Genomic DNA, 24,041 nt, shown 5'->3' with positions numbered 1-24,041 from the left:
AGAGGGAATTGTGATTGTGCTACCGCACTCCAGCCTGGGTGACAGTATAAGACTGTCTCAAGAAAAAAAAGATAGAGTAAACTGTACACAGAACCAGACAGACGTTGGGTCAAATCACAGTTCTATCCCAATGTAAATGAACTATAAATCAAGTGATGGGCTGAATTCTGGCACTTACTGCTTCTGGTACACTCAGTTGCTAACTGTGACAGTCGACAAGTAGGTGTGTGTTCTGGATGCTGTCTCAGGAGCTAGGAGAGATCCTGAGATGCAGCATGGTCTTGGTTAACAAAACATGGGTTTTATTAAATCAGAGGGATCTGAGTTGGTGCCCAGCTCTACCATTTGCTGGAAGGTGACCACAGAGCCCTTGAGATGATTCTGGGGGAGCACTCTGGGAAGGTGCTGTGTGAGGGGCAATGCTTTCTAGAGTCCCTGTGTGGCAGCCATGGAAGCACGCCCTTCAGTTCCTCTGCAGGAGAACCTGCTATGGGAGCAGAGCTGGTGCACAGAGGCCATGCTGCTCCCAGCCGCTGACTGAATGTGGCAGGGGCACCAGTGCCAGCCCATTCCTGCCCAACACAGGACTCTTCTGTGGGGGAAGCCTTGGTTTGGGGACACCCTATCAGCCTGGCACAAATGTTCTCAGCACTGTGATGTGGTCTGAGATGCTTCTAGTCCATCCTTCCTGGCCTTTCTCCTTTCGCAGACTTTTGACCTGTGTCAGAACCTGGCACAGAGCAGGTGCCTAATAAATGCTCACTAAATAATCTCAGAGCTGAAAAGAACTATAGACACTAATCCACTTTTGTGTCCAATGAAGCTGCCCTCACAAGTCCACACTGAGCTTTGGGTGATGGGAAACTTAACTTACTACTCTCCAAAGCAACCTGTTGGTTGTAAATGGTTTTAATTTAGACAACCCCTCCTTGTTCTGAGTGACATGCCACTCGCTTCTCTCCAGAGTCACACAGGGTGCTCTGCAGAGCCTGTGACAACCCACCGGATAGCTGAAGGAAGAGCGCTTCCTTCCATCAGCCACATGACAAAGCTACCAGTCCCCTCGCCATCCCAGTAACTAATCAGTCTGGGTCCTAAAACTGGGCACAATATTCCAGGCTTAGTCTGACCAGTAGATGCTAGTGAGTCAAAAAACATTAATGAAAGAGAGATGGGTAGAACAGTACCTGCCCTCAGCGAGCTCCCAGCTAGTAAGGCAGTCAGATGAGTAATTATAAACCTTATCCAGCCTGGAGGGATGCGGGGGAGGGGGGGACAGGGGAGGCTTTCTTCTTTTAAATTTTTATTTATTTATTTTTTTGAGACAGAGTCTCACTCTGTTGCCCAGGCTGGAGCTCAGTGGCGCGATCTTGGCTCACTGCAACCTCCGCCTCCCAGGTTCAGGCGATTCTTGTGCTTCAGCCTCCCATGAAGCTGGGACTACAGGCACGTACCACCACGCCTGGCTAATCTTTTAAATTCTAGCAGAGACAGGGTTTTAAATTTTAGTAGAGACAGGGTTTTACCATGTTGCCCAGGCTGGTCTTGAACTCCCAGCCTCAAGCAATCTGCCCGCCTTGGACTCCCAAAGTGCTGGGATTACAGGCGTGAGCCACTGCGCCAGGCCTGGGGAGGCTTTCTGAAGCAAACGCTGTGTGGGTTTTAAGATGAAGACTTTCAACCCCTAGATGAATTCAGGAAGGGGATGTGGGGTCCTAGGAGGAAGAGACAGGCAGCTGAGCAGAGGCAGGGAGGCAAGAACTGCACGGCACGTAGAGAACCGCTAGCACTAGGTGGGGGTGAAGCATACCTGGGGTATCACACACACCTTTTAGGGGAGTTACAGAGATGGCATAAATAAAGCACTGTGCTTGCCACTAGATGCCTGAAGACCAATAACCATTTTTCTTCTTGTAATTATAGCTACAGGTTCCTTTTTTTTTTTTTTTTTGCTGTTGTTAATACTTTAGGTTCAAATTAAACTTGTGGTTAAGCAAAACCCCTGGTTTCCCCCCACCCTTTGAATAGTATTGGTTTGTCTCTTATTTTATTGCTACTAACAAAACCTAAATGCAAGAAAATACACACATTTATTCTACTTAAGATTTGTTTTGCTAATTTGGGCTTATTGTACCTTTGAAATTTTTTGTTTTAATAAAATCTCGATTGCTATCTAACCTCGACATTGCCTCTGAGCAATATATATTGACTTGCCTTCTCAACATCTTCACCTGGATAAATACTCAAACTCTGTATCATACACACCCTTCCTAGGCATCATAAATTTAATTTGTCCAAATCATCTATCCCTTGAGGAAATCTAATTTTTTATTATTATTATTGTTATTGTAGAGACAGGGTTTCGCTATGTTGCCCAGACTGATCTCAAACTCCTGGGCTCAAGTGATCCTCCCATCTTGGTCTCTTTGGTCTCTCGAAGTGCTGGGATTACTGGCATGAGCCACCGTGCCTAGCTATAAGGAAATTTGATAGGCAAATATTTTCTTAAATTATTTATTGAATAAATGAATGAACTTTTAAAAAAACATATACATATGAAATTTCATTTACTAAATGGTTCCCATGAGGTCTTCAAGTCTCACAGGCTTCTTTTATATGATCAAAACAATCTGTTGATTAGTTGGGGAGTGAAATCAGTCAAAACACACTGGTTTGTTCTGCATGGTGTTAAGTTACCAGGTTGGTGGACTTCTTTCCCCCCTGGGATCTAACAGGCATCTCTGAGCTGTAGGTATAACTAGAATTTCTCTCTTGGGGGAAGGCTCTTTTCAAACAAGCAGTCCAATTCCCCTGTCATTTTGGGCCTTCGTACATGTATTTGTGGGGCCCATATAATTTGCACCTGTAATTTCCCTCCGTGTGTCATGCGAGACCTAAACTCTTAAAGCTTCAGACTGCACTTCTATCACTTATAGGAGAAAGACCATGTGACTCTAGGCCTCAGTTTCCTCATCTGTACAAGGTGAGTCTGACCTCAAGAGCTCCCTCAGACAAGCGCTGAGTACTCGCTGAGCTCTGTCCATGAGCCCAGCATGGGGCAGGGCACAGCAGGGAAGATGGGAAAAGCCACAATCTTTGTCCTGTCGCTGGTTCAGCAGTTAATTTTTTTAGATCATACACCAAGCCTGTCCAAGCTGTGGGCCGCATGTGGCCCAGGACAGATTTGAATGCAGCCCAAATTTGTAAACTTTCTTAAAATATTATGAGATTTTTTTAAAAGCTCATCAGCTATTGTTAATGTTAGTGTATTTTATGTGTGGCCCAAGACAATTCTTCCAATGTGTCCCAGGGAAGCCAAAAGATCAGACACCCCTGCTGTATATCATAGACCATTTTTGAATGTCTGTTGAAATCTCTCACTGAAGAGAAAAAAAAAAAAAAAGCAAAACACATCCCAAATTTTCTGCATGTAATTCTGAAACCTAATCATAGACCTTCCAGGACCTGATGTAGGAAATCAGTAATGCATTTCAAGATAAAACTATTACATAGGCAGCTGGGTGTGATGGAACATGCCTGTAGTCCCAGCTACTCAGGAGGATGCAGAAAAAATCTTGCAGCACGGCCCTCCGTGATGACAGCCCGAAGTCAATCTCGGGCTGTTACTCTCTAATCCTTCTGGAAAAGTTCAGGCTCTGTGCCCCTGGACTCTTGCTCCCCCACTCCCTGTGTGGCTGGGAACAAGGTTTCTGAAATTCTCATGGGCTTACACAGACACGCCATCCTAGCCCTGTTATTTCCTTGAAGGACAGAGTGTAAATTCATAAAGTAAGGGAAAAAGGAAGGTCCACAGGGTGGAACGAGGCTAACCACAAGAGGTTTTTTGGGAAATGTGAGTGCAGGGTTGAACTTGGAAAAAGCACAGGATGTAGACCTGTCCAGAGAGAGGCTGGCTCCTGCAGCCCCATGCTGGCCTCTCCCTCTGCCAGAGCACTTTTCAGTTTGTCCTGCCTCTCCGAATCTGCTGAGGTGTCTGCACCACCAGCCTGTGAGCTCCTTGAAGGCAGGAACTGTTTTGTTTTCCCCTTGGTAAAGCCAGTCCCTGTATGCTGTAGACATGAATAATTGTTAAACAAATGACCCTAACTGTGGGAAAAACAGTGCATTTATGATTGTGTGCCCGTGGGAACATTCTACTCACAATCCTCTCCATTTATTCTCAGAAAAAGTGTAACTGCCAAGCAAAAGCATCTGTCACAGATTACCATCAGCCTTCTCTCTCATAACAGCCTGGGATGGGCGAGTCAGGAAACCACAGCTCTGCGGGTGGGCTCCTGTGCAAAGCGAGGCTCAGCCCTGTCTGCTGCCTCTAAAGGTGCATCTCAGCTCTGCCTGGGCCCAGGCCTGCGGAGAAAGACCCGCTCCTCCAGAGGGAGGCCTCTGGGAAGGTGTATACAGGCTGCCCTCTTCTGCTCCTCTGGAGTGTCAGCCTAGGAGCCACACTCCTCCTTCCTGGAAAGCAGGCGGCCAAGGCCTCACTCTCTCTCCCTGGGACTGGCATGGTGGTCCTGCTCAGCCTTAATGCTCAGACTTGGGAGCTCCTTTTGGACAGAACAACTCTTCATACTCTGTCTTGAGGGCCAATTTTGTCTTCCCAGTAGGACTGTGAACCAACATTTGCCCATAACGGAAGGGTTTCCTAGGAGGTAGGCATTCGGCACTAAAACTGGGATGATCCCGGGCAAACCAGGGTGAGTGAGCTGCCCTGCTGGGAACTCCTTTATCTTTCACCACATAACCATCGCAAGGGTGGGCACCTAACAAGCACCCCGCCAACTGATACGACTGGACTTCACTCCCTACTTCCTGCTGTTCCCCACCCAGCTCGTCTTGTCACTTGCTCTCTCCATTTCCTTACCCTGCCCCACCCCCACCCTGCCGTCACTCTCCAAGCCCCCATTGGAACCTGGCCCCTGGCCCTGAGAATACACTTAAATAAGCCCAGACAAGGTTACTGCCTTTCCACTTCCAGCTCCAATGTATGCTTTCCGGCTCTCGAGTCACTGGGCCCATTAGTGAGCCAGGCACTGCTATGTCCTCACTTCTGAAAACCTCTCCTCCTTAATCCCCAGTCTTCAAATTCTCCTGGCATTCCATTTCGCTCTCTGTGATTCCTGTTCAGCCTCCTTCACAGGTTTCCTTTCTACTTATCTTTTATGTCAAGTGTTTTTAATCCTGGGTCCAGGGAAAGGCTTGAAGAGTCTGAGAAACCTCCAAAATTATCTGCAAAAGTGTGCATGCATGCTGCTTCTAGAAATGCATTTACCATGTTCTTAAATGGGTTTGCTCTCCAAAACAGATTTTAAAACCAACGTGAACTATGTGGAATTTCTTCTCATTTTACTCTATGCTCATGATCCTCAAAATTGTATGCACGGCCGGATGCGGTGGCTCACGCCTGTAATCCCAGCACTTTGGGAGGCTGAGGCGGGCGGATCACGAGGTCAGGAGATCGAGACCATCCTGGCTAACTGGTGAAACCCCATCTCTACTAAAAATACAAAAAAAAAATTAGCCGGGCATGGTGGCGGGTGCCTGTAGTCCCAGCTACTCCGGAGGCTGAGGCAGGAGAATAGCGTGAACCCGGGAGGTAGAGCTTGCAGTGAGCCGAGATTGCGCCATTGCACTCTAGCCTGGGCGACAGAGCCAGACTCCATCTCAAAAAAACAAAAACAAACAAAAAAACTGTATGCACTGTAAGAGTCAGGTGAGTGTTTATTAAAACACAAATCCCTAGGCCCCCATTTAGGAGATTCTGATGTGGTAAGTCTCAGGCGGGACGGGGTCTCTACTGTAACACACGTTTGCTGGTTCTAGGCAAATGGTCCATGAAGGAAACTTTGAGGACCATTCGCTTTCACGTCTCCTCATGGGCTCTGTCATCCATGCCAGGGTTTACACGAGCACCAATACACTGATAGATCCCATGTCGATGGCTCTCCAGTCCTGTCCTTTCTTCTAAAATGTGGAGCCGTATTTCTAACTGTTGGACATAACTTAGAGACCTCACAATTTAACATGCTTAAGAGAGAAAGTATTCTTTTCACCGTTTCCCATTTCAAGGAATGGAAGCAACAACTACCCAGTCCCCGGAGTCTGAAACCTGAAGGCCATCTCAGACGCTTTTTTGTGCTTCACCCTCCATGGCCCAATGGCCATCTGTTCTATTTCTTAAACATCTTTTGGATGTGGCCCTTTCTCTCCCTCCTTGCTGCCAGTCCCAGCCCTTGTTATTTATTTTAGACCACAGCCTCCTAGCTGTTCCCCCGCCTCTGGTTGAAGTCTCACACCCCCAACCCTTCAATTGCAATGTCACCAGAGAGACCTTCCTCAAAGGCAAACTGACTGAGCCTCTTCCCTCATTGGGAGCTCTGCCACTTACCAGCTATATGACCTCATACAAAACTTCTGTGTTCCCCAGTTTATCTATCTATAGCTTATCCTCCTTTATCTACCCATATCTTTCCTCTTTCCTCATCTTCTTTATAGGGTTGTCTGGAGAATTAAGACTTAACATGTGTAAGCACTTGGAGCAGCACCTGACCCCATGTGGCATGAGGAAGGGAGTCATCGTTATTATGCAATATAATCCCAGCTCTGGGGCAGGCACTCAGGGGCCTTCACGTTGTAGCCCTTGCCAAAGTGTCCACAGCCGACCCAACCCTTGGCTTAGTCTTGTGGAAATGCACACAGGCCCCTAACACCCCCACTCTGCACTCTGTGGCCTCTGCTGTGGCTCAGGCCACTTCCTCTGCCTGGGATACTTTTCTCAGCCGAGCCGAGCTGACCCAAGCCGACCCACTAATTCGTACTCATCCATAAAGACTTGGAATATCTGTTACCTCTTTTAGAAAATCTTCCCTGAAGCCCCAGGCTGAGTTAGATGGTCCTTCTCTGAGCCTTATTATCCCTATTATCATGGTCCTGTGCCTACCATCACAGCACTTACTGCAGCAATGTCTATGCTAGGTCCCTCTGCACACCACTGAACGCCTCCAGGGCAGGGGCCATTTCTTTTAGGCAGACTTCTCCCTATGTAGAGTGAGGACTTAGGCCACAGTTCTCTTCCTATCTGTTGCTCTCTAGAGGTCCAAGACCACAGTGTAGATTACTCTGCTGGTCCCAGGGAACTTCCCTTCTTGCTCTGCTGGACCTGAGGCTGCCCACAAACGGCCCAGCACATTTCAGCGAGGAAGGACCCGTCTGATCACATAGCCCAACCAGCAGCCTGGTGGTAAAGCCAGGAATGGCAGCGAAAGCATCCCCATGACATTGGGCCAATTAAGATGACTTTTCTGCTACTCCTTAAGTAATTAGGAAGAGATATTTCTCCTGCCCAAGATGATTTCTTTTTCCTACATCCAGAGGTTTGAATCTTACCTTTTCTCAAAGCTCACACTGTCACTGCTTTCAAAACACACCTATCCACCCATTCCCATTCATTTAATAACTACTAACAGGCATATGGCTCAGGTCTGAAGGAGATTACAATCTATCAAGAAAAACAGATCATTGCAAAATGGGTGTATGAGAATGGGAAGGGAGAACATCAGGCTTTGTAGGAGGAGTTCTTGTCTGTAAACCGGAGCTGATAAAAATAGCATGGTCTACTTCTATGGTGATTAACAGGCAAGACATGAGGGTGACCAGTACCATGCTGGGTACATTCCTTACGCTCAGTAGGTATATGTCTCTGCCCTCCAAACCCCACCCCAAGGTGCCACGTGCCTCTGATTACTTTCAAGCCGTCAGGACAGCCACTTCAAACTATCTTCTTCCTGAGACTGTGGGCTTCTGGAGAACAGGCCCATGTCTGAGTTCAGATACCCTTCCTCAGTGAGCCATCGTCCTCAGTGTAGCCTGGTGCCTCTGGCCCGGGCTCTGCAGCTGCCAAGTGCGTTAATAAGGGGTGAGTAGTGAAGGGTCGGGGGCTAGAGAGAAGTGGCCATAAATAAATGTTCCCAAAGCTAGGCAGAAACACAGCCAGACTGAGGCAGTTTGTAAAGTCCTGACTTGTTTACCTTCAACATACAAGCAACAAAAGTGAATCTTAAAAGCTGGGCTGAGAACCATCAGTAAGGAGCCTCCTGGATGGGAGCGGAGCAGCCCACACTGAGGTGCTTACACAGACCTGTCTGGGCACTCCAGTGCAGAGCAGAGCTGGGGTCTACCCACAGAGCCCCAAGACAAGGCCCGGCACACAGGAGGAGACAGGGGCTTTCTCCTTTGCCAAATTCCAGTCTCTCTCTGAAGCACATCACTTGGTAGTTCAGTAGAGCCCCTGCAGCCATGCAGCTTGGCTCTGGTAACATAGGTGACATCTTCACCTGACTTCACACAATGCTCAAACCACCATCACGAGGTCATTATCACATTTATTCCCACTTCTCATTGTGTGGCTCCCCCAAGTCACACAGGCAGTCAAGTCAGAGACACTGCTGGACAGGACCCTGCCTCCTGCCATCCGGAGGCCTCTCCTTCCAGCTCTCGGAGAACTCTCTCACACTATGAACTCCCCTCTGCCCACAGGCAGCCCCACCCTCGGCCTGCCCCAGCCTCGCCATTCTGCTTTTGCCACAGACTTCTTGCCCTCCTTCTTGCCCTCCTCACCTCCTGTGTGAAACTTCTCCCTTGGCTGCCATGACACCGCATGGCTTGGCTCTTCTCTGGACTGCCTCTTTTCTGACCACTGTCTTTCCCAAGGTGGAGAGGGGCAGACAGAGAGAGAGTACTTTAGAGAAAGTCTGGCTGGCTGGTGCCCACCAGGAAGCAGTGCTGTGCTGGGAAGCAAGGCTGGGCACAGAGAGTTAAGGCCAGCCCTCACCATGGAGTCAGCGCGGGGAAGTGAGAACACTGTGGACAACAGCTCCAGCTCTGCCCCAGGTCTGGCTCTATTGTTTGCCAGCAACAAGACTTCAGGGAGGTAAGTTTACAGCTCTGTAAAACAAGGAGAATCGTCTTTTTGCATTTTCTTTTACCTTTGCTGGAGATCAAATAAGGCTGATGAAATAAACAGGAGAGCAGTTTACTAAACATGATTAGCACCCAGCAGATACTATCTTGAAAAAGGACAATGTTGGCTGGAATGAACAGCAAATCCATATGAGGCAAGACTTAGGGTGGAATCCGCATGAAACTGCCTTCCGTGTCCACATGGAGAGCTGTCATTATCACCTACTACTCTTTTAACTTCTAATGAGAAAAACAAGGTGGCAGGTTCCTCACTGTGGCCTGGAGAATTGCCTCAGGCCTCACCAAGTGGGAGCAGGCTGTCGGGTCCTGTCTTTGTGGAATGGCCCAGATCAACTGTGGAGGTCACTGAGGGCCCACTCCTGAGCCCTGGCTGTTGGGAAATCAGTTTCCGGGCCCTGATTTGCTCCTGTGCTTTCCTCTAGCCTCTACTCACACTGCTCCCCTACCCCCCGCCCCCACCGCCCCCGGGGGTGACTCCCTGAACCCACTGAAGAGAATGCTAATGCACACCCTCGGGCCCCTGCCGCTCCCCTCAGCTGCTTAGCTTCTCTGCAGAACACTTACCATACTTGCCACTGAACTGAGGGGCAAGTGCCTCCATGAGGCAGGTTGTTTGGTTTGGTTTTTAAAGTAGTGTTCATCTCGGTAGCTCTAGTAACTGGGCCCTAGTGGTTTCTCAACAAATATCTTTGAATAACTGCTGGCTTTTATGTTTGCTGAGTTTTGCCAGGTATTGTATTTCTCAGCCTCCACGGATTTTTGTGGTGGGGGTGGCATGACTTACTTGAGATCTGGCCACCTCTGCTTTCTCTTTCTTTCTTCCTGCATTTATTTGAAAAATAAAACAAGGGCCGGGCACAGTGGCTCACACCTGTAATCCCAGCACTTTGGGAGGCCAAGGTGGGAGGACAGCTTGAGCCCAGGAGTTCGAGACCAGCCTGGGCACCACAGATCCTGTCTCTACACAAAATAAAAAAGTGTTAGCCACGCATGGTGGTGGGTGCCTGTAGCCCCAGCTGCTCAGAAGCCTGAGGTGGAAGGATCCCTTGAGCTGAGGAGGTTAAGGTTGCAGTGAACCGTGTTTGCACCACTGCACTCTATCCTGGGTGACAGAGCAAGACCCCGTCTCCCCCCCACAAAAAAAAAAGAAAAAGGAAAAAGTGCTGTACGTGCAAAGTGTCACAAGAGGAGGGCATTTAGTTCTGCCCAGGGGACCCAAGGGATGCTGTCATGAAGGGGAAGCAAGACTTTTCAAGAGGAAACAAAGAACCATTTCAAGCAGAGGGAAGAGTGTCAGCAAAGGCAGAGTGGTGGGTGGGGGGACCTCAGTCATCACCCTGGGGCCTCATCACTTCTCAACACCTACCCAGGGGAATGAGGAAGCACACCCACGTTGCCATGTCCCAATTCAGTGACCGAGAAACAGAGACGCTTGAAATCACAGCCGCATCAGAACTGAAAAACATTCTGCAGTGATTTTCTTAGGAAACACGCCTGGAGAAGGAAGTAACCTGCCCAACGCCCATGGCTGATCCACGGCACAGCCTGGACTAGACAGCAACCTGACGCTCCGCCGTGCAGTAAGGCTCTTCTGCTCCACCTGGCGACGCAGCAAAACCCAGCTCCAACTTTTACTTCCTGCTTTGAAGCTGTTTTTCACTCCAACTTTTTAATCTGAAAAATTTCAAACCTACAGAAACATGTAAGGGACACTCTTTTACCTTTCACTAAACCTGCCCATGGTTAACATTTGCCACATGTGAGTTATCTCTGTCTTTCCCCTGAGCCATCTGAAAGTCAGCTGCAGATACCATGATACTTCAATCCTAGGGACCTGAGCATACATTTCTTTAATATAAGGATATTCTAATATATAACTTAAATACCATTGTTACAACAAAGAAAATCAACACTTTACTAAAAATCTAATACAGAGTCCATACTAAAACTTACCCATGTAATCCCAGCACTTTGGGAGGCCAAAGCAGGTGGATCACCTGAGGTCAGGAGTTCGAGATCAGCCTGGCCAACATAGTGAAACCCCATCTCTACTAAAAATACAAAAATTAGCCAGGTGTAGTGGCGCATGCCTGTAGTCCCAGCTACTCGGGAGGCTGAGGCAGGAGAACTGCTTGAACCCAGGAGGCACAGGGAGGTGCAGGATGCACTGAGCGGAGATAGCTCCAATGCACTCCAGCCTGAGCGACAGAGGGAGACTCCGATGCAACAACAACAAAAAAGTTACCCAATTTTTACAAAATGTTTCTGATTTTTTGGGATGTAGGATCTGCTCATGGATTACATTTGATCGAGCCGTCTGCTTACTCCCTTTCAAGCTAAGCTAGGATGTGAAACTATTTAAAAATTTTTCATTGATAAAGATGTTGTGTGTGTGAAGAATTCAGGCCAACTGAATGTAGACTGTAGGTTGGTTAAGAGGTGACTGCCAGATCTCCAATGGAAAGCTATATTTTCCCCTTAGTAATTATTAAATCATTTATAGGGTGCCATTTTTTTTTTCTTAATGGGCACAGGTGTGAAACAGGTTTCATGCTATGAAGTAGACTTAAAATGTTTATTGTGAAGTATTTCAGGCCTGTGAGAAGTAGGTTCCCACGATCCCACCACACAGTCTAGGAAATCTGACAGCAAGTCATAAAGCTGTTTAGTTCAAGTGACGCCTGCATCCTCCTCCCAGACCCAGAGCCCCTCCTCTCTACCAGGGGGAACCGCCACCTTGCAGGTGGTATTTTCAATTCCATGCTTGCTGTCTGTAGTGCAGCCATACAACTGACTATTTTACACACATAGTTCTCAAACTTTTTTGGTCAAGAGAACCCCTTTACACTCAATTATTGAGGATGCCAAAAAGCTTCTGTTTTATGTAGGTTAAGTCTATCCATATTCACCTTATTTGAAATTAAAACTAATAATTTTTTAAAACACAAGAATACACAAGCAGACATTTCATTAGCTGCCACAGTGATGATGTCAAAACATCACATAGCTCTGGAAAATTCCACCATGAATTCATGAGACAAGAGCTGAAATGGCAAATGATGTCTTAGTAATATTATAAATATAGTTCTGATCTACAGACTCCTAGGAGGGTCAATCTCTGGAGTACATTTTGAGAACTGCTGCATTACAGCAATGAAAGACAATGAATTAGCTCTCTGCATATTAACATGGGAAACCCAAATGGTGACTGAGCCCCATTTTTGAGAGTGTTAGAATTAAAGAAAGGCTTTGGGTAAATAAAGTCTACATTCAGTGTTAAACCCTGACACCTTCTTTTCTATCCAAATTGGTTGCCCACGTCATGGGCAATCAAGATGTTTGCCTTTTCTCCTTGGAAGTCACCCTCTCAGATGCCTGGACAGCTGGTCTCCATTACTCTGTGAAGTCTGGTGCAATCTGGAAAAACACTCCAACCAACTGCTGGGGGAGTCTGACATTCCTAGACTGACCCTGTCTCATATGCATCTCCCATACTCTTTCAAGGCCACCGGCGTAGCCCTTTCTTTGGGGAGCCATCTGACAGCCACGTGGACATTAAGGCTACTCAAACCTCAAAAACATTTATATATTTTGCTCTGTGTCTTCATCTCAAAATTTGTGTCCCCAGAGTCTGTGACTCTGATCACTTGTGAAGTGGAACAGGTTTTAGCACAGCCTTGGGACAACTGTAGAGGCCTGGCTTGGGCCAAGGATTGGGACAGTATGTTCAGCTCCAAGGATGAATCAACAGCCTGGGAATGAAGACCCCGGCTCTGCCCTTACAAACACCCCTGAAGACACAAGTAGCCACTTGGACTCTGTGCTATTTACTAGGCACAGGGACAAACATGAATGCATAACACAAGCGTCCTGCTCTGAAAGAGCTCTAGGCTGGTAGGAGAGATCCTGAGCCCACAGAGCACTGACAAGAGATACGCACGCAGGCACGGGGTGCTACAGGACAGACGAGGTCTCTTTTGTCTCTTGTGGTATTAACAGCACAGAATGATGGAGACTGCAAAATAGAGATCAGGAGGGCCTCGATTCTAGCCTTGACTCTGCAAATTGGGACAAGTTTAGCTTTGAGAAGTTAAAGCTGAGAGGGCAGATTTTGATCCTCTCAGAGATCAAAAGCTCCGTCAAGTGACAACAATGTGACCTGGAATACGATACTTTGTAGGCCCTTGTTTTCTTTTCTTTTTGAGGTAGGGTCTTGCTCTGTCGCCAGGGTGGAGTGCAGTAGTGTGATCACAGCTCACTGCAGGCTTGAACTGCTGGGCTCAAGCAATCCTCCCACCTCAGCCTCCTGAGAAGTTGGGACTATAGGCTTCAGGCATGCACTATCACATCTGGCTAATTTTCATTTTTTTCTTTTCTTTTCTTTCTTTCTTTCTTTCTTTTTTTTTTTTTTTTTTAAGAGAGGAGGTCTTACTATGATGCCTAGGCTGGTCTTGAACTCCTCAGCTCAGGTGATCTACCTGCGTTGGCCTCTCAAAGTGTTGGGATTACAGGAGTGAGCCACCATACCCGGCCAACCCTTGTTTTCTTATCTGTAAAGTGGCAATAGTGATACAAAACCTCAAAGGATGAGAATTAAATAGTATGTATATCATGTAACTAGCATAATGGTTGGTGTATAACACTCAGAAAAGCTGAGCTGCTGTTATTTTCCTCCTCTGTGGGTTCAGTTACCAAAGTGAAGCCATTGGACTACACTAGTTCTCATCCATTTTCTGCCCCAGCCCACCTGAGTATCGTAACATTCTCATGAGAATAACCTAGAATCTCCAGAGGAATGTTTCTCAACTAGAGGCACATGGGATTCTTTGAGACAGAGGAAGGCAGAGAAGCTTCAGAAGCTCTCCAAATGATTTGGCTACAGGTCTCTAGGGAAGTGCGGGTTCCCATGGAGAGTGAACGGACTACGTGATCTCTGAGGGCTTGTTCAATTGCCTCTGGGACTCTCTGACTTGCCTGTGAGGACTGGAAATACCTGTGAGAAAGGAAACACCAGGTGTTCCTGGAGACTCCTCCAAACCCTCACACAAAGGCGTACAATTAGGTGCGAAGGATTGTAAGCTGAACCCTGGCTGTGTGAGACTTCTTATATCTTTACAGCTTCAAGATGTGCAGCACAGTGGAATAAACAGTAATGACTGTGCCCAGGCAGCCACAGCTCCTTCACTACCTGACAGCAAGTGAAATGTCTGTTTTTCTGGTCTCTTCTCTAACATGCCACACCAGGAAGCTCCACTGAGTAGCAACTTTGGTAGCACAGGAATCTTCAGGACCATATATCAAAGTAGTTAATTAAATCCAGCAGTTCAATAAATGTGTATTGCCAGGCAATGTTTTAGGCACTGGGGATACACCAGTGAACAAAATAGGCGAAAATCCCTGCCTTCTGGGAGTTTACATTCTTGAGGGGTAAAGACAGTATACAGTAAAACAAGTAAGTTCTATAATATGTTAGAAGATAGTACGTGCTTCGGAAAAACCCATAGCCTACCAAAGACAACAGAGAGACCAGGGAAGGAAACGAAATTAACTGGCTGGCCCCAAAAGTGGCAGACATATCACTCATCCATATCACGTTTCCTGCTGCTGCACTGCGACCTCAGCTAGTTCCTGCTCAGGTCAGCCTTGTTCAACCCACATTTCCTGGGAACCTGTGCTGCTAGGCCCACACCTCTACAGATTCTTCCAGCTAGCACCCCAGCTGCCCCAGCGTGGTGAAAGGAATCACCACCCACCTAAGCCATGTCTGACTCATGTTTCCCCCACGCCCATGTGTGATCCACCAGATAGTCCTGGAGGCTACAGCACCACGGCACTTCCTGAATCTGGTGACTTCTCACCGCCTACCCTGACTGCTCCACTGCTGGCCCAAACCACCCTCACCTCTTACCTGGATGACTGCGGTAGCCTCCCAAGAGGTCATCCTGCCTCCATTCTTGCCACACTGCCAGCCATTATCCACACAGGGCCCAGAGTGATTTTCTTAAGCTTCTATGAGATGTCTTTCCCTTTGCTTCAAACCCTCCCTCCAAAGGCTTCCCCTAACTAAATTCTGACATACGCGCTAAATTCAGCACAGCTCGCAGGCTTTGCCATTGGGCCTGATAAAGCCTTCTGTGCCCTTATTTGCCTTCACTCTTCTTTCTTCATGTTGCTCCAGCCTCTGTATTTTTCTTGACCCTTGAACCCACCAAACCGTTCCTATTTCAGGGCCTCTTCCCCAGCTGAGGATACTTGCTGCCCTTTCCACCCCAAAATCTTCAGATTTTAGCATGGCTGCCTCATGTCCCCACAGAGGGCACTGGCTAAGGCGTGGCCCAGTCATTTTCTACCACACTGCTCTATTGTTTTCACATCTCTTGTTGATGGTTTCTTGACTATATTCTGCCTCCCTACTCTGCCCTCAGTTTGAGGACAAGACTGCCTGTCTTGTTTACCACTGTGTCCCTAGCACCCAGAGCAGCCGCTGGGTGACTGGTTGCCTGTGATGCCTGCCAGTGCCTTCTAAAAAATCATCCCTATTCTTTAAAGTTCACCTGAGATCCCACTTTCTCTTTGAGGTCTTCCCTGACAGCCCCCAACTTCTCAACTCTTACTGCCCCTCCTGTCTATGCTTATTACTCTCTGTGCTGCAGGGTCCTCACAGCCAGTCGCCTCCTCATTTCTGTGAGTGCTGTCTTCCTCACTCCCTATCAGTCCCTGAGGACAGAGGCAGCTCTAATTCAGGCGTAAGAGCAAAAGGGCAAAGCATCTGTGGTCAGGAGGCACAGGTTCAAGTCCTGGGTCTATCACTCACTGGCTATGTCTCTTGTCAAGTTACTCTCTCCTTCTGTGAAACAGAAACAATAAAAACAATGCTAGCTGGGTGTGGTGGCCCACACCTGTAGTCCCGCTGAGGCAGGAGGCTTGCTCGAGCCCGGGAGTTTGAGGACAGCCTGGGCAATAAAGCAAGACCTCATCTCTAAAAAATACAAAAACAAAAACGCCCCACAACACTACCTTCAGGATTATTGCGATAATTAAATAACGTCAGTGAAAGCATTCTGTATGTTGTCACGCACTGAAGAGAATTCCCAGCTCCTAATCCAGTCAGGGCTTGGAAACTGTTTCTTGATTGGTGGGTAGCCAGAGCTAGAGCTGGTAGGATATATTTTCACATTTAAAAGGTCCTTTGTATCCCCACCACAGGCGCCACGGTATCCCCGTGTGTCAGTCAGCATGAGGAAAAACGAAAAGTTCACAGCTCCTATGGCTGCTGACCTTGCAGCTCCACGAACGCTGCTTCCACCAGGACTGTCACTATGGTGCCAGGCCAGGGACCTGTGGCAGACTGCAAGCAGCCTTGTACGGGGGAGGGACGCACCAGAAAACCTGGGCTTTTGCTTTGGTTCAGCCACTACTCCGCTCCCCGTACACAAATTCTGCTCCACACTGGGCCTCAATTTCCTGATCTGTGCACTCAAGAGCTGGACTAGATTAGTGTAATCTTCAGACTTGAAAGTCAACACCACCACCAACAATGACTGTTTTTTCTCAATGAATTATCAAGGAATACATAGAAAACATAAAAGCAGAGTTATTTTGGCTGAAGTGGAGAATAAGATGCCCAAAACATCTTATCTACTGTAGATCACCTCCAAGGTCTTTTCAAGATGGAAATTTCTAGGATTTCTATGATTTTAAAATTGAAAAAGAAATTGCTGTGCCTCCTCATTTACTTTTGATATAATTTTCTGCAATTAGTAATTGACACGGTAGAATAAGCTGCTAGAAGTTTTCACAATGTAATTTACAACTGAAAATGACTTTGGAAGTTGATATGCCTTTGAAATGAAAAGCATTCTGTTTTCTAAAGCTCCACTCACGAGTCCTCTAAAGTTAAAGGAAAGTTACTAAAATGACAGGATCAGAAATAAAGCCAACTGGAAAATAAGCAGCCCTGGACAAGTTCTACCTATCACCATGTCAATTTTAACAACTCACTGCAAGCTGCTTCTGTGCCTGTGTAGCGTGCTGTGAAAACCACCGGATGAGGCCATCCTTGTTAAACCCTGGTTCCATTCCTTCCCCAACCTGCCATGTGACCTTGGACAAACCCCACAACTTTTCAGAGGTTTTCTCAGCATGAAACAGGAGTGATGACAGCGTTCTCATCAATCTAACACGGTTAAAAGATTCAAATAAGAAAACTGGCGAAATGGCACTTTGGAAATTGTGAAATAATTTTCAAAGTGAGGGATTGTTACTTTATGCTAAAAAACAAAGCTGTCATGAGTCAATCAAACAAATGCCCCAAACCCCACAGGATAAAAGTCTGTCTGTCCTATCATCTATAATCTTTCAGAGTTGTAGGGCAGGGGAGAGGCAGGTCCAAAATGTAATCTCACCTTTAGAGAGAACAATCTCAATGAGGAGTGCGGTTTGTAGACTGGCTGGTATTCACACATGTGCTCAACAGCAATAGCCTAAGTCCACAAGTCTCTCAAGTGGAGGGTCAGGACTCTTGCTATTAAGTTCATGAAGTTCCTATCATAAAAAGAACCCTCTCTGCCTATATTTAGAAAAAACAACCAGTCTCGGGTCATTCTAGAGAGAAGGGCCAGGACTCACCAAATGTACCTCTGAGCTAAACAACAATTCCCCTAGATGGCTCAGACCCTCCTCCCTATAATGAGAGGCAGGTGCTAATTTCTAAGTAAGTCCTTGACTCAGAAGCCATTAAAGGTCACAGGCATCAAGAGACACAGGCCTGTGTAATGGAAAGACCAGCGGCTAGAGAGGGAGCAGACTGTCACTAACCTGCTGTGTAACCTCATGTAAGCCCCCTGCCCTCTGGTCATGGACTTCTCGATCAGTATACTAAGGGGACCTGAGATAATTTCTACAGCCCATTCACCGTTAAGATTCTAGGTTTCCTCTTGACATCCCTCTGTCCCCTGCACTGGTTCCAGTACTCACCTTGTGGCCATGGCTGAAAAGTGGCAGCACAGGGAACCCTGAGGAGGCGAGTCCTGTACTCCCACCAGCCTATGTTGATCAGAGGACCACAGACCCTCTGAAGACAGCAACTTGATTTTTATAGCCTACTTAAAACCAAACAGGAAAAGGAAGCTGAACCAGAGACAAAGGGGAAACAAACCCAAGTGAAAAACTGAAACCTAGGTAGAAAATAGAGAAACAAGAAGCTAACACTGCAGAGCCCCACCAGTGTGGGCGGCTGAGAGGCACTGCACAGGCCCAACCCCCCACAGCTGGCAACCTCAAGCCTCTAAGTGCTTCCTGCAAGGGTGCAAGGGTGGGTGAAGCCTGCTGGAGGTAGGGGCCAGGTCATGGTGCTGGCCCCCCACTAACTAGCTCTATAGTCTGTCTAAGTCAATGCCACTTAAGACGTCTGGGCTTCAGTTTTCCATCTGTTATAGAAAGTGCAGGCTCAGCACAGATGACTTCCTATAGGCCTTAAGAAAAGGCTACAAGAACTCGGAAGAGTCCCCACTGACTCTCCAGAGAATAGAAGACTAGATGATAAAGGCTATAAGCTGATCAAGTCTTTTTTTCTTTTTTGAGACGGAGTTTCACTCCTGTCACCCAGGCTGGAGTGCAATGGCACGATCTTGGCTCACCGCAACCACAGCTTCCTGGGTTCAAGCGATTCTCCTGCCTCAGCCTCCTGAGTAGCTGGGATTATAGGCATGTGCCACCATGCCCAGCTAATTTTGTATTTTTAGTAGAGACGGGGTTTCTCCATGTTGGTCAGGCTGGTCACGAATTCCCGACCTCAGGTGATCCGCCTGCCTTGGCCTCCCAAAGTGCTGAGATTACAGGCGTGAGCCACCGCGCCAGGCCACTGATCAAGTCTTCATATTTGACTCTGGAACAAAATTTGTACTTCTACCGAGGAGACAACTCTCTCTAATGATGACATTTAAGTCAGCAATTTAGAGCCTGAAAGGAAAACACTTGAGGAATACTGGAAACTTGGCTTTGTCACTTGTTTATTAAGTGGGTGGCCTCAACTGTAAAATGGGGTTATACTTATTTTGCCTATCTCCACAGGGTTCTCATGAAGATAAGATCCAGTCCAATCTTTCCTTCAAAATCTAATGAGAACTCACTAAGAAGCATGCACTGTGTTAGAAATCACAGACAAAAAATTGAGAACAACTGTACTTGTCCTTAAAGGACTTTTATGGTTTAGAAAAGAAGAGGTTGATAATGTTAGCAAATATTTAATAGATCCATTAAAATATTATTGATATAGTGAAAAATAGCTGTACAGAGTACAGTACAAAAGAAGTATCAGTTCTAATTGGAGAGATGAATGCACTTTGAATGCTAAAAATGCATTTTAAAAGGCTTTTAATGATATACATTTCCCTTTAAGCACTGTTTTAGTTGCAAACCACAATTTGGATGTATTGCAGTTTTCTTTTTTCTTTTGGTTCAAAATATTTTTAATTTTCTCTAGTGATTTCTTCTTTTATCCATGGATTATTGATAAGTGCTTTGTTAAATTTTGAAATATTTGGTGTTTTCCTATATCTGTTGCTACTTATTTCCAATTTAATTCTACTGGGGCCAGAGAACATACTTGGTGTGACTTCTTCCTTTGTTTTTCCTGGTATGATCTCAATCCTTTCACATTTATCAAAATGTGCGTTATGGCCCAGCATGCAGTCTACCTTGGCGGATGTAGCATATGCACAAGGAAAGAATGTGTATTCTGAAACTGGTCGGGTGCAGTGTTCTAAAATGTCAGTTAGGTCATGGTGGTTAATAGTATTGTTCAGAACGTCTACGTCCTTGTTACTTTTTGTTGCTGTTGTTTGTTTTTGTCTAATTATTCTATCAACTGCTGAGGGAAAGGTCCTGAAATCTTCAACTGTGACTGTGGATTTCCCTCTTTAATTCTGTCACTATTTCTTGAAGCTCTTGTTAGGTACATTTTTCCATGCCGCATTGGTTTTCTGCGGCTGCTGTAACAAATTACCACAAACTGAGTGGCTTATAACAACACACACTTATTATCTTAGAGTTTTGTAAGATGATAGGAGGTCAGAAGCCCAACATCATCAGAAGTTCCACATAGGTCTCTCTTGCTCACCTCTCTCAGCTTCTGGACACTGACTGCATTGCTTTCTCATAGCCCCTCTGTCCACTTTCAAAGCACGCAGCATTGCTCCGACCCTTCTTCCACAGTGACATCTCTTTCTGACCGCGGTGTGGACAGGTTCTCTGCTTTTAAGGACTCGTGTGATTAGACTGGACCCAATGGATAATCCAAAATAACTGCTCCATCTCAAGGTCCACAACTTTAATCACGTCTGCAGAGTCCTTTTTGCCATGTAAGGTAACATTTTATTTATTTACTTTTTTAGAGGCAGGGTCTCTTGCTGTCACCCAGGCTGAAATGCAGTGGTGTGATCATAGTTCACTGCAGCCTCAAACTCCTGGCTCAAGTGATCCTCCTTACCTCAGCTTCCTGAGTAGTTAGGACTATAGGCACACGCCATCATGCCTGGCTAATTTGAAAACAGTTTTTTAAATAGAGATGGGGTCTTGCTATGTTTTCGAGGCTGATCTCAAACTCCTGGCCTCAAGTGATCCTCCTGCCTTGGCCCCCAAAGTGCTAGGATTACAGGCATGAATCACCATGCCCATCCCATGTAAAGTCACACAGTCACAGGTTCTAGGGATTAGGGCGGGGTGATGGCATTACTCTGCCTACTACCCATCCTTTCACTTTCAGTCGATTTGTATCTTTGTATTTAAAGTATGTCCTATAGGTAGTATATGACTGAGTCTTGCATTTTCACCCAGTCTGACAATTTCTATCTTTTAATTGGGGTATTTAGTCTATTTACATTTAGTTTATTGATATAGATGGATACAGGTCTACTACTTTGCTATTTGTTTTCTGTTTGTCTCGTCTGTTTCTGGTTCCTCTGTTCTTCGTTTCCTGTATTCTTGTGGGTAAACTAAATACTTTTCAGAATTCCATTTGAATTTCTCTATTGACTTTTTAGCTATACCTCTTTTTTTTTTAGAGGTCTTTCTAGAGATTACAATATACATTCTTAACTTTGTAGAGTACACTTAGAGTTAATATTGTACCACTTCAGTAAAATGTTAAGAACTTCATAATTGCATAATTTCATTCTCCACTCCCATCCTTTATGGTGTAGCTGTCTGTCATATGTTACTCAAAATACAATGTTACATATTTTTGTTTTAGACAGTCATATATACATATACATATATAGATATATACACACAGCTGACTCTTGAACAGCACAGGTTTGACCTTCACAGGTCCATTATACTACTACTTCTTTTTTTGAGACGTGGTCTCACTCTGTTGCGTAGGCCGGCGTACAGTGGTATGATTACAGCTCACTGCAGCCTCAACTTCCTGGGCTCAAGCAATCCTCCCATCTCAGCCTCCCAAAGTGCTAGGACTACAGGCATGAGCTACCACCATGCCTGACCCAGGTCCACTTGCACATGGAATTTCTTTTACCTCTGCCACCCCGAGACAGCAAGACCAACCCCTCCTTTTCCTCTTGCTCCTCAGCCTATTCAATGTGAAGATGACAAGGATGAAGAACTTTAAGATAATCCATTTCCAATTAATGACTAGTGAAACTAATGAAAATGTATTTTCACCTATGATTTTAATAAAATTTTTTCTCTAGCTTAATTATAAGAATACAGTGTATAATACATATAATATACAAAGTATGTATTAACCAACTGCTTATGTTATTGGTAGGGCTTCCTGTCAACAACAGGCTCTTAATAGCTAAAATTTTGGGGGATGCAAAAGTTTAGGTGGATTTTCAACTGTTCGAGGGGCCAGTACCCTAACCCCGGGATTGTTCAAGTCATGTGTGTGTGTGCGTGTATTGAAGAAATAAAAGTCTTTAGGTTTACTCATATATTTCTCTTTTCTGGTAATCTTTATCCATCCCCGAGCACTTGAATTTCCTGGTATCTTTTTTTTTGCAGCCTGAGGAACTTCCTTTAGCATTTCTTTTTGTTTTTTTTTTTTTTTGAGACAGGGTCTTGCTCTGTCACCCAAGCTGGGTGATCTCAGCTCACTGCAACCTCTGCCTCCCAGGCTCAAATGATCCTCCTGCCTCAGCCTTCTGAGTAGCTGGGACTAAGGACATGTGCTACCATATCTGGTGTATTTTTCTATTTTTTGTATTTTGTAATTTTTGTATTTTTTGTAGAGAAGGGTTTCACCATGTTGCCCTGGCTGGTCTCAAACTCCTGGTCTCAAGGGATCCATCCACCTCAGCCTCCGAAAGGGCTGGGATTACAGGCGTGAGCCACCATGCCTGGCCTCCTTTAGGATTTTTTGTACAACAGGTAAGTTGGCAATACATTCTCTTAGTTTTCTTTTATCTGAAAAACATCTTTGTCTTCAAGCTTCAAAGCACTTTTTGTGAATAGAGAATACTGAGGGGTTTTTTTTTTGTTTTTCAGCACTTTAAAGGTATTGTTTCATTGTCTTCTGGCCTCCATGGTTTCTGAGAAGTCAGCCATCATTCACATATAATGTATGCAATGGATCCCTTTTCCTTTGGTCATTTTTAATATTTTCTTTTTCTTTCGTTTTCAGCAGTGTGACTTTGATGGGTTTAGGTGTGGTTCTTTTTGCATTCATTTTGCTAGGGTTTCACTGAGATTCTTAGGTATGTAACTTAAGGCTTTTCACCAAATTTGGGAAATTCTGGTCATTATTTCCTCAATTATTTTTCTTCTGCCTCATTCTCTTTCTCCTCTTCCTCTGGCACTCCAATTACACGTATGTAGACCTCCTGATATTATCACAAGGCACTGGTAATTCTTTTTAAAATATTTTCCCATTTTTCAGATTAGATATCTATTGATCTGTCTCCAAGTCCACTACCCTTTCTTCTGGATCTCTGATCCACTTTTAGTCTCATCCAGTAAATTTTTCATTTCATTTCCAGTAGTAGAATTTTCACTGGGCAAGTTTTTTATAATTTCCATTTCTCCTTTGGGATTTCCTGTTTGTTCACTTTATCCACCTTTTACTTAAAGTCTGTGAACATATTTATTATGGGTAATTTGAAGAACTTGCCTGCTCGTTTCAACTTCAGGAGCATTTCAGGGTCTACTGACTGCTTTTTTCCCCTTAAGTATATGTCATATTTTCTGACTCTATATGTCCACTAACTTATGATTGTATGTTAGATACTGTATGATACATTGCAGAAAGTCTGGATTATGCTATCTTTCTTTAAAGATGTGAAGTCTGTTCTGGTAGTCAGGGAAATTACTGGCAGATCCTTTTGGTGCTACCAAGCTTGGTTCAAACCTTTCTTCAGTTCTATTTCCATTTTGAACTTAGCCCTAGGGTGTCCCCCTCCTCTGCAACCACCCCCCCATCTGACTCAAGAGCACAGTCCTACTCCTAAAGTGTGACAGTTCTGGGATCTCAACTGAATGCCTGAGGTGTTCTGGGAGGTTTCTTCATTCAGGTTAAGCCGGATCTGCAACATCTCCCAGAACTGAATGACCTCTGGCATCATCATTCAGCTGTCAGCCCTACAGCAGGCGATCTCTGCCAGGCCTCATGAAGAATCTCACTCTGTACATGCACACCCAGCCCTCAGCCAACAATCCAAATAGAATCCTTACACAGAACTCTGCTGTCTTTGCCCTGTCACAGGGCTTCCATTTCTCTAGTTCCTTGCCCTGCAAAGTCCAACTATTTCAGTGGCGTAGAATTCTAATTTCTGCCCACTGAGCTGACTAAAATCACCTTTCCATTTGGGCTCCACCACTCCATGCCAAGACTAGATAGTGACTGCAGGCAGAAAGCCAGGGGCTTCTCATGGTGTTTCTTCTCTCAAGAATCAAAGTCCTATCTTATCTGTCCAATGTCTGAAAATGGCAGGGATTTAATATCTTCTATGAGTCTCAGTACCCTTTGTATATTCAGTTGCTTCACATATTTTACACAGTTTCATAGTTGCTTTTGTCAAGAGAGCAAGTCA

The 24,041-nt window shown here is 45.7% G+C and overlaps 1 protein-coding gene across 8 annotated transcripts in view; it reads right to left on the bottom strand.

Annotated features, from left to right (window-relative positions):
* The window catches only part of EVL (Enah/Vasp-like), a 172,765-nt gene that overhangs the window by 60,993 nt on the left and 87,731 nt on the right, over positions 1–24,041 (bottom strand). Inside the window, exon 1 of one of the 8 annotated variants that reach the window (XM_003832852.5) lies at positions 17,971–18,120. The exons of 6 other annotated variants lie outside the window; for them this stretch is intronic. In XM_003832852.5, the coding sequence (XP_003832900.1) occupies positions 17,971–17,981 (11 nt within the window). In that variant the 5' untranslated portion in view covers positions 17,982–18,120. Of the gene's footprint in view, positions 1–17,970; positions 18,121–24,041 lie in introns of those variants that run through there. One more of the 8 variants, XM_063596122.1, reaches the window with a different exon arrangement.

The sequence above is a fragment of the Pan paniscus genome, chromosome 15 (genome assembly GCF_029289425.2).
Source record: "Pan paniscus chromosome 15, NHGRI_mPanPan1-v2.0_pri, whole genome shotgun sequence".
Lineage (NCBI taxonomy): Eukaryota > Metazoa > Chordata > Mammalia > Primates > Hominidae > Pan > Pan paniscus.
This window is presented reverse-complemented; position numbering and strand designations above follow the sequence as displayed.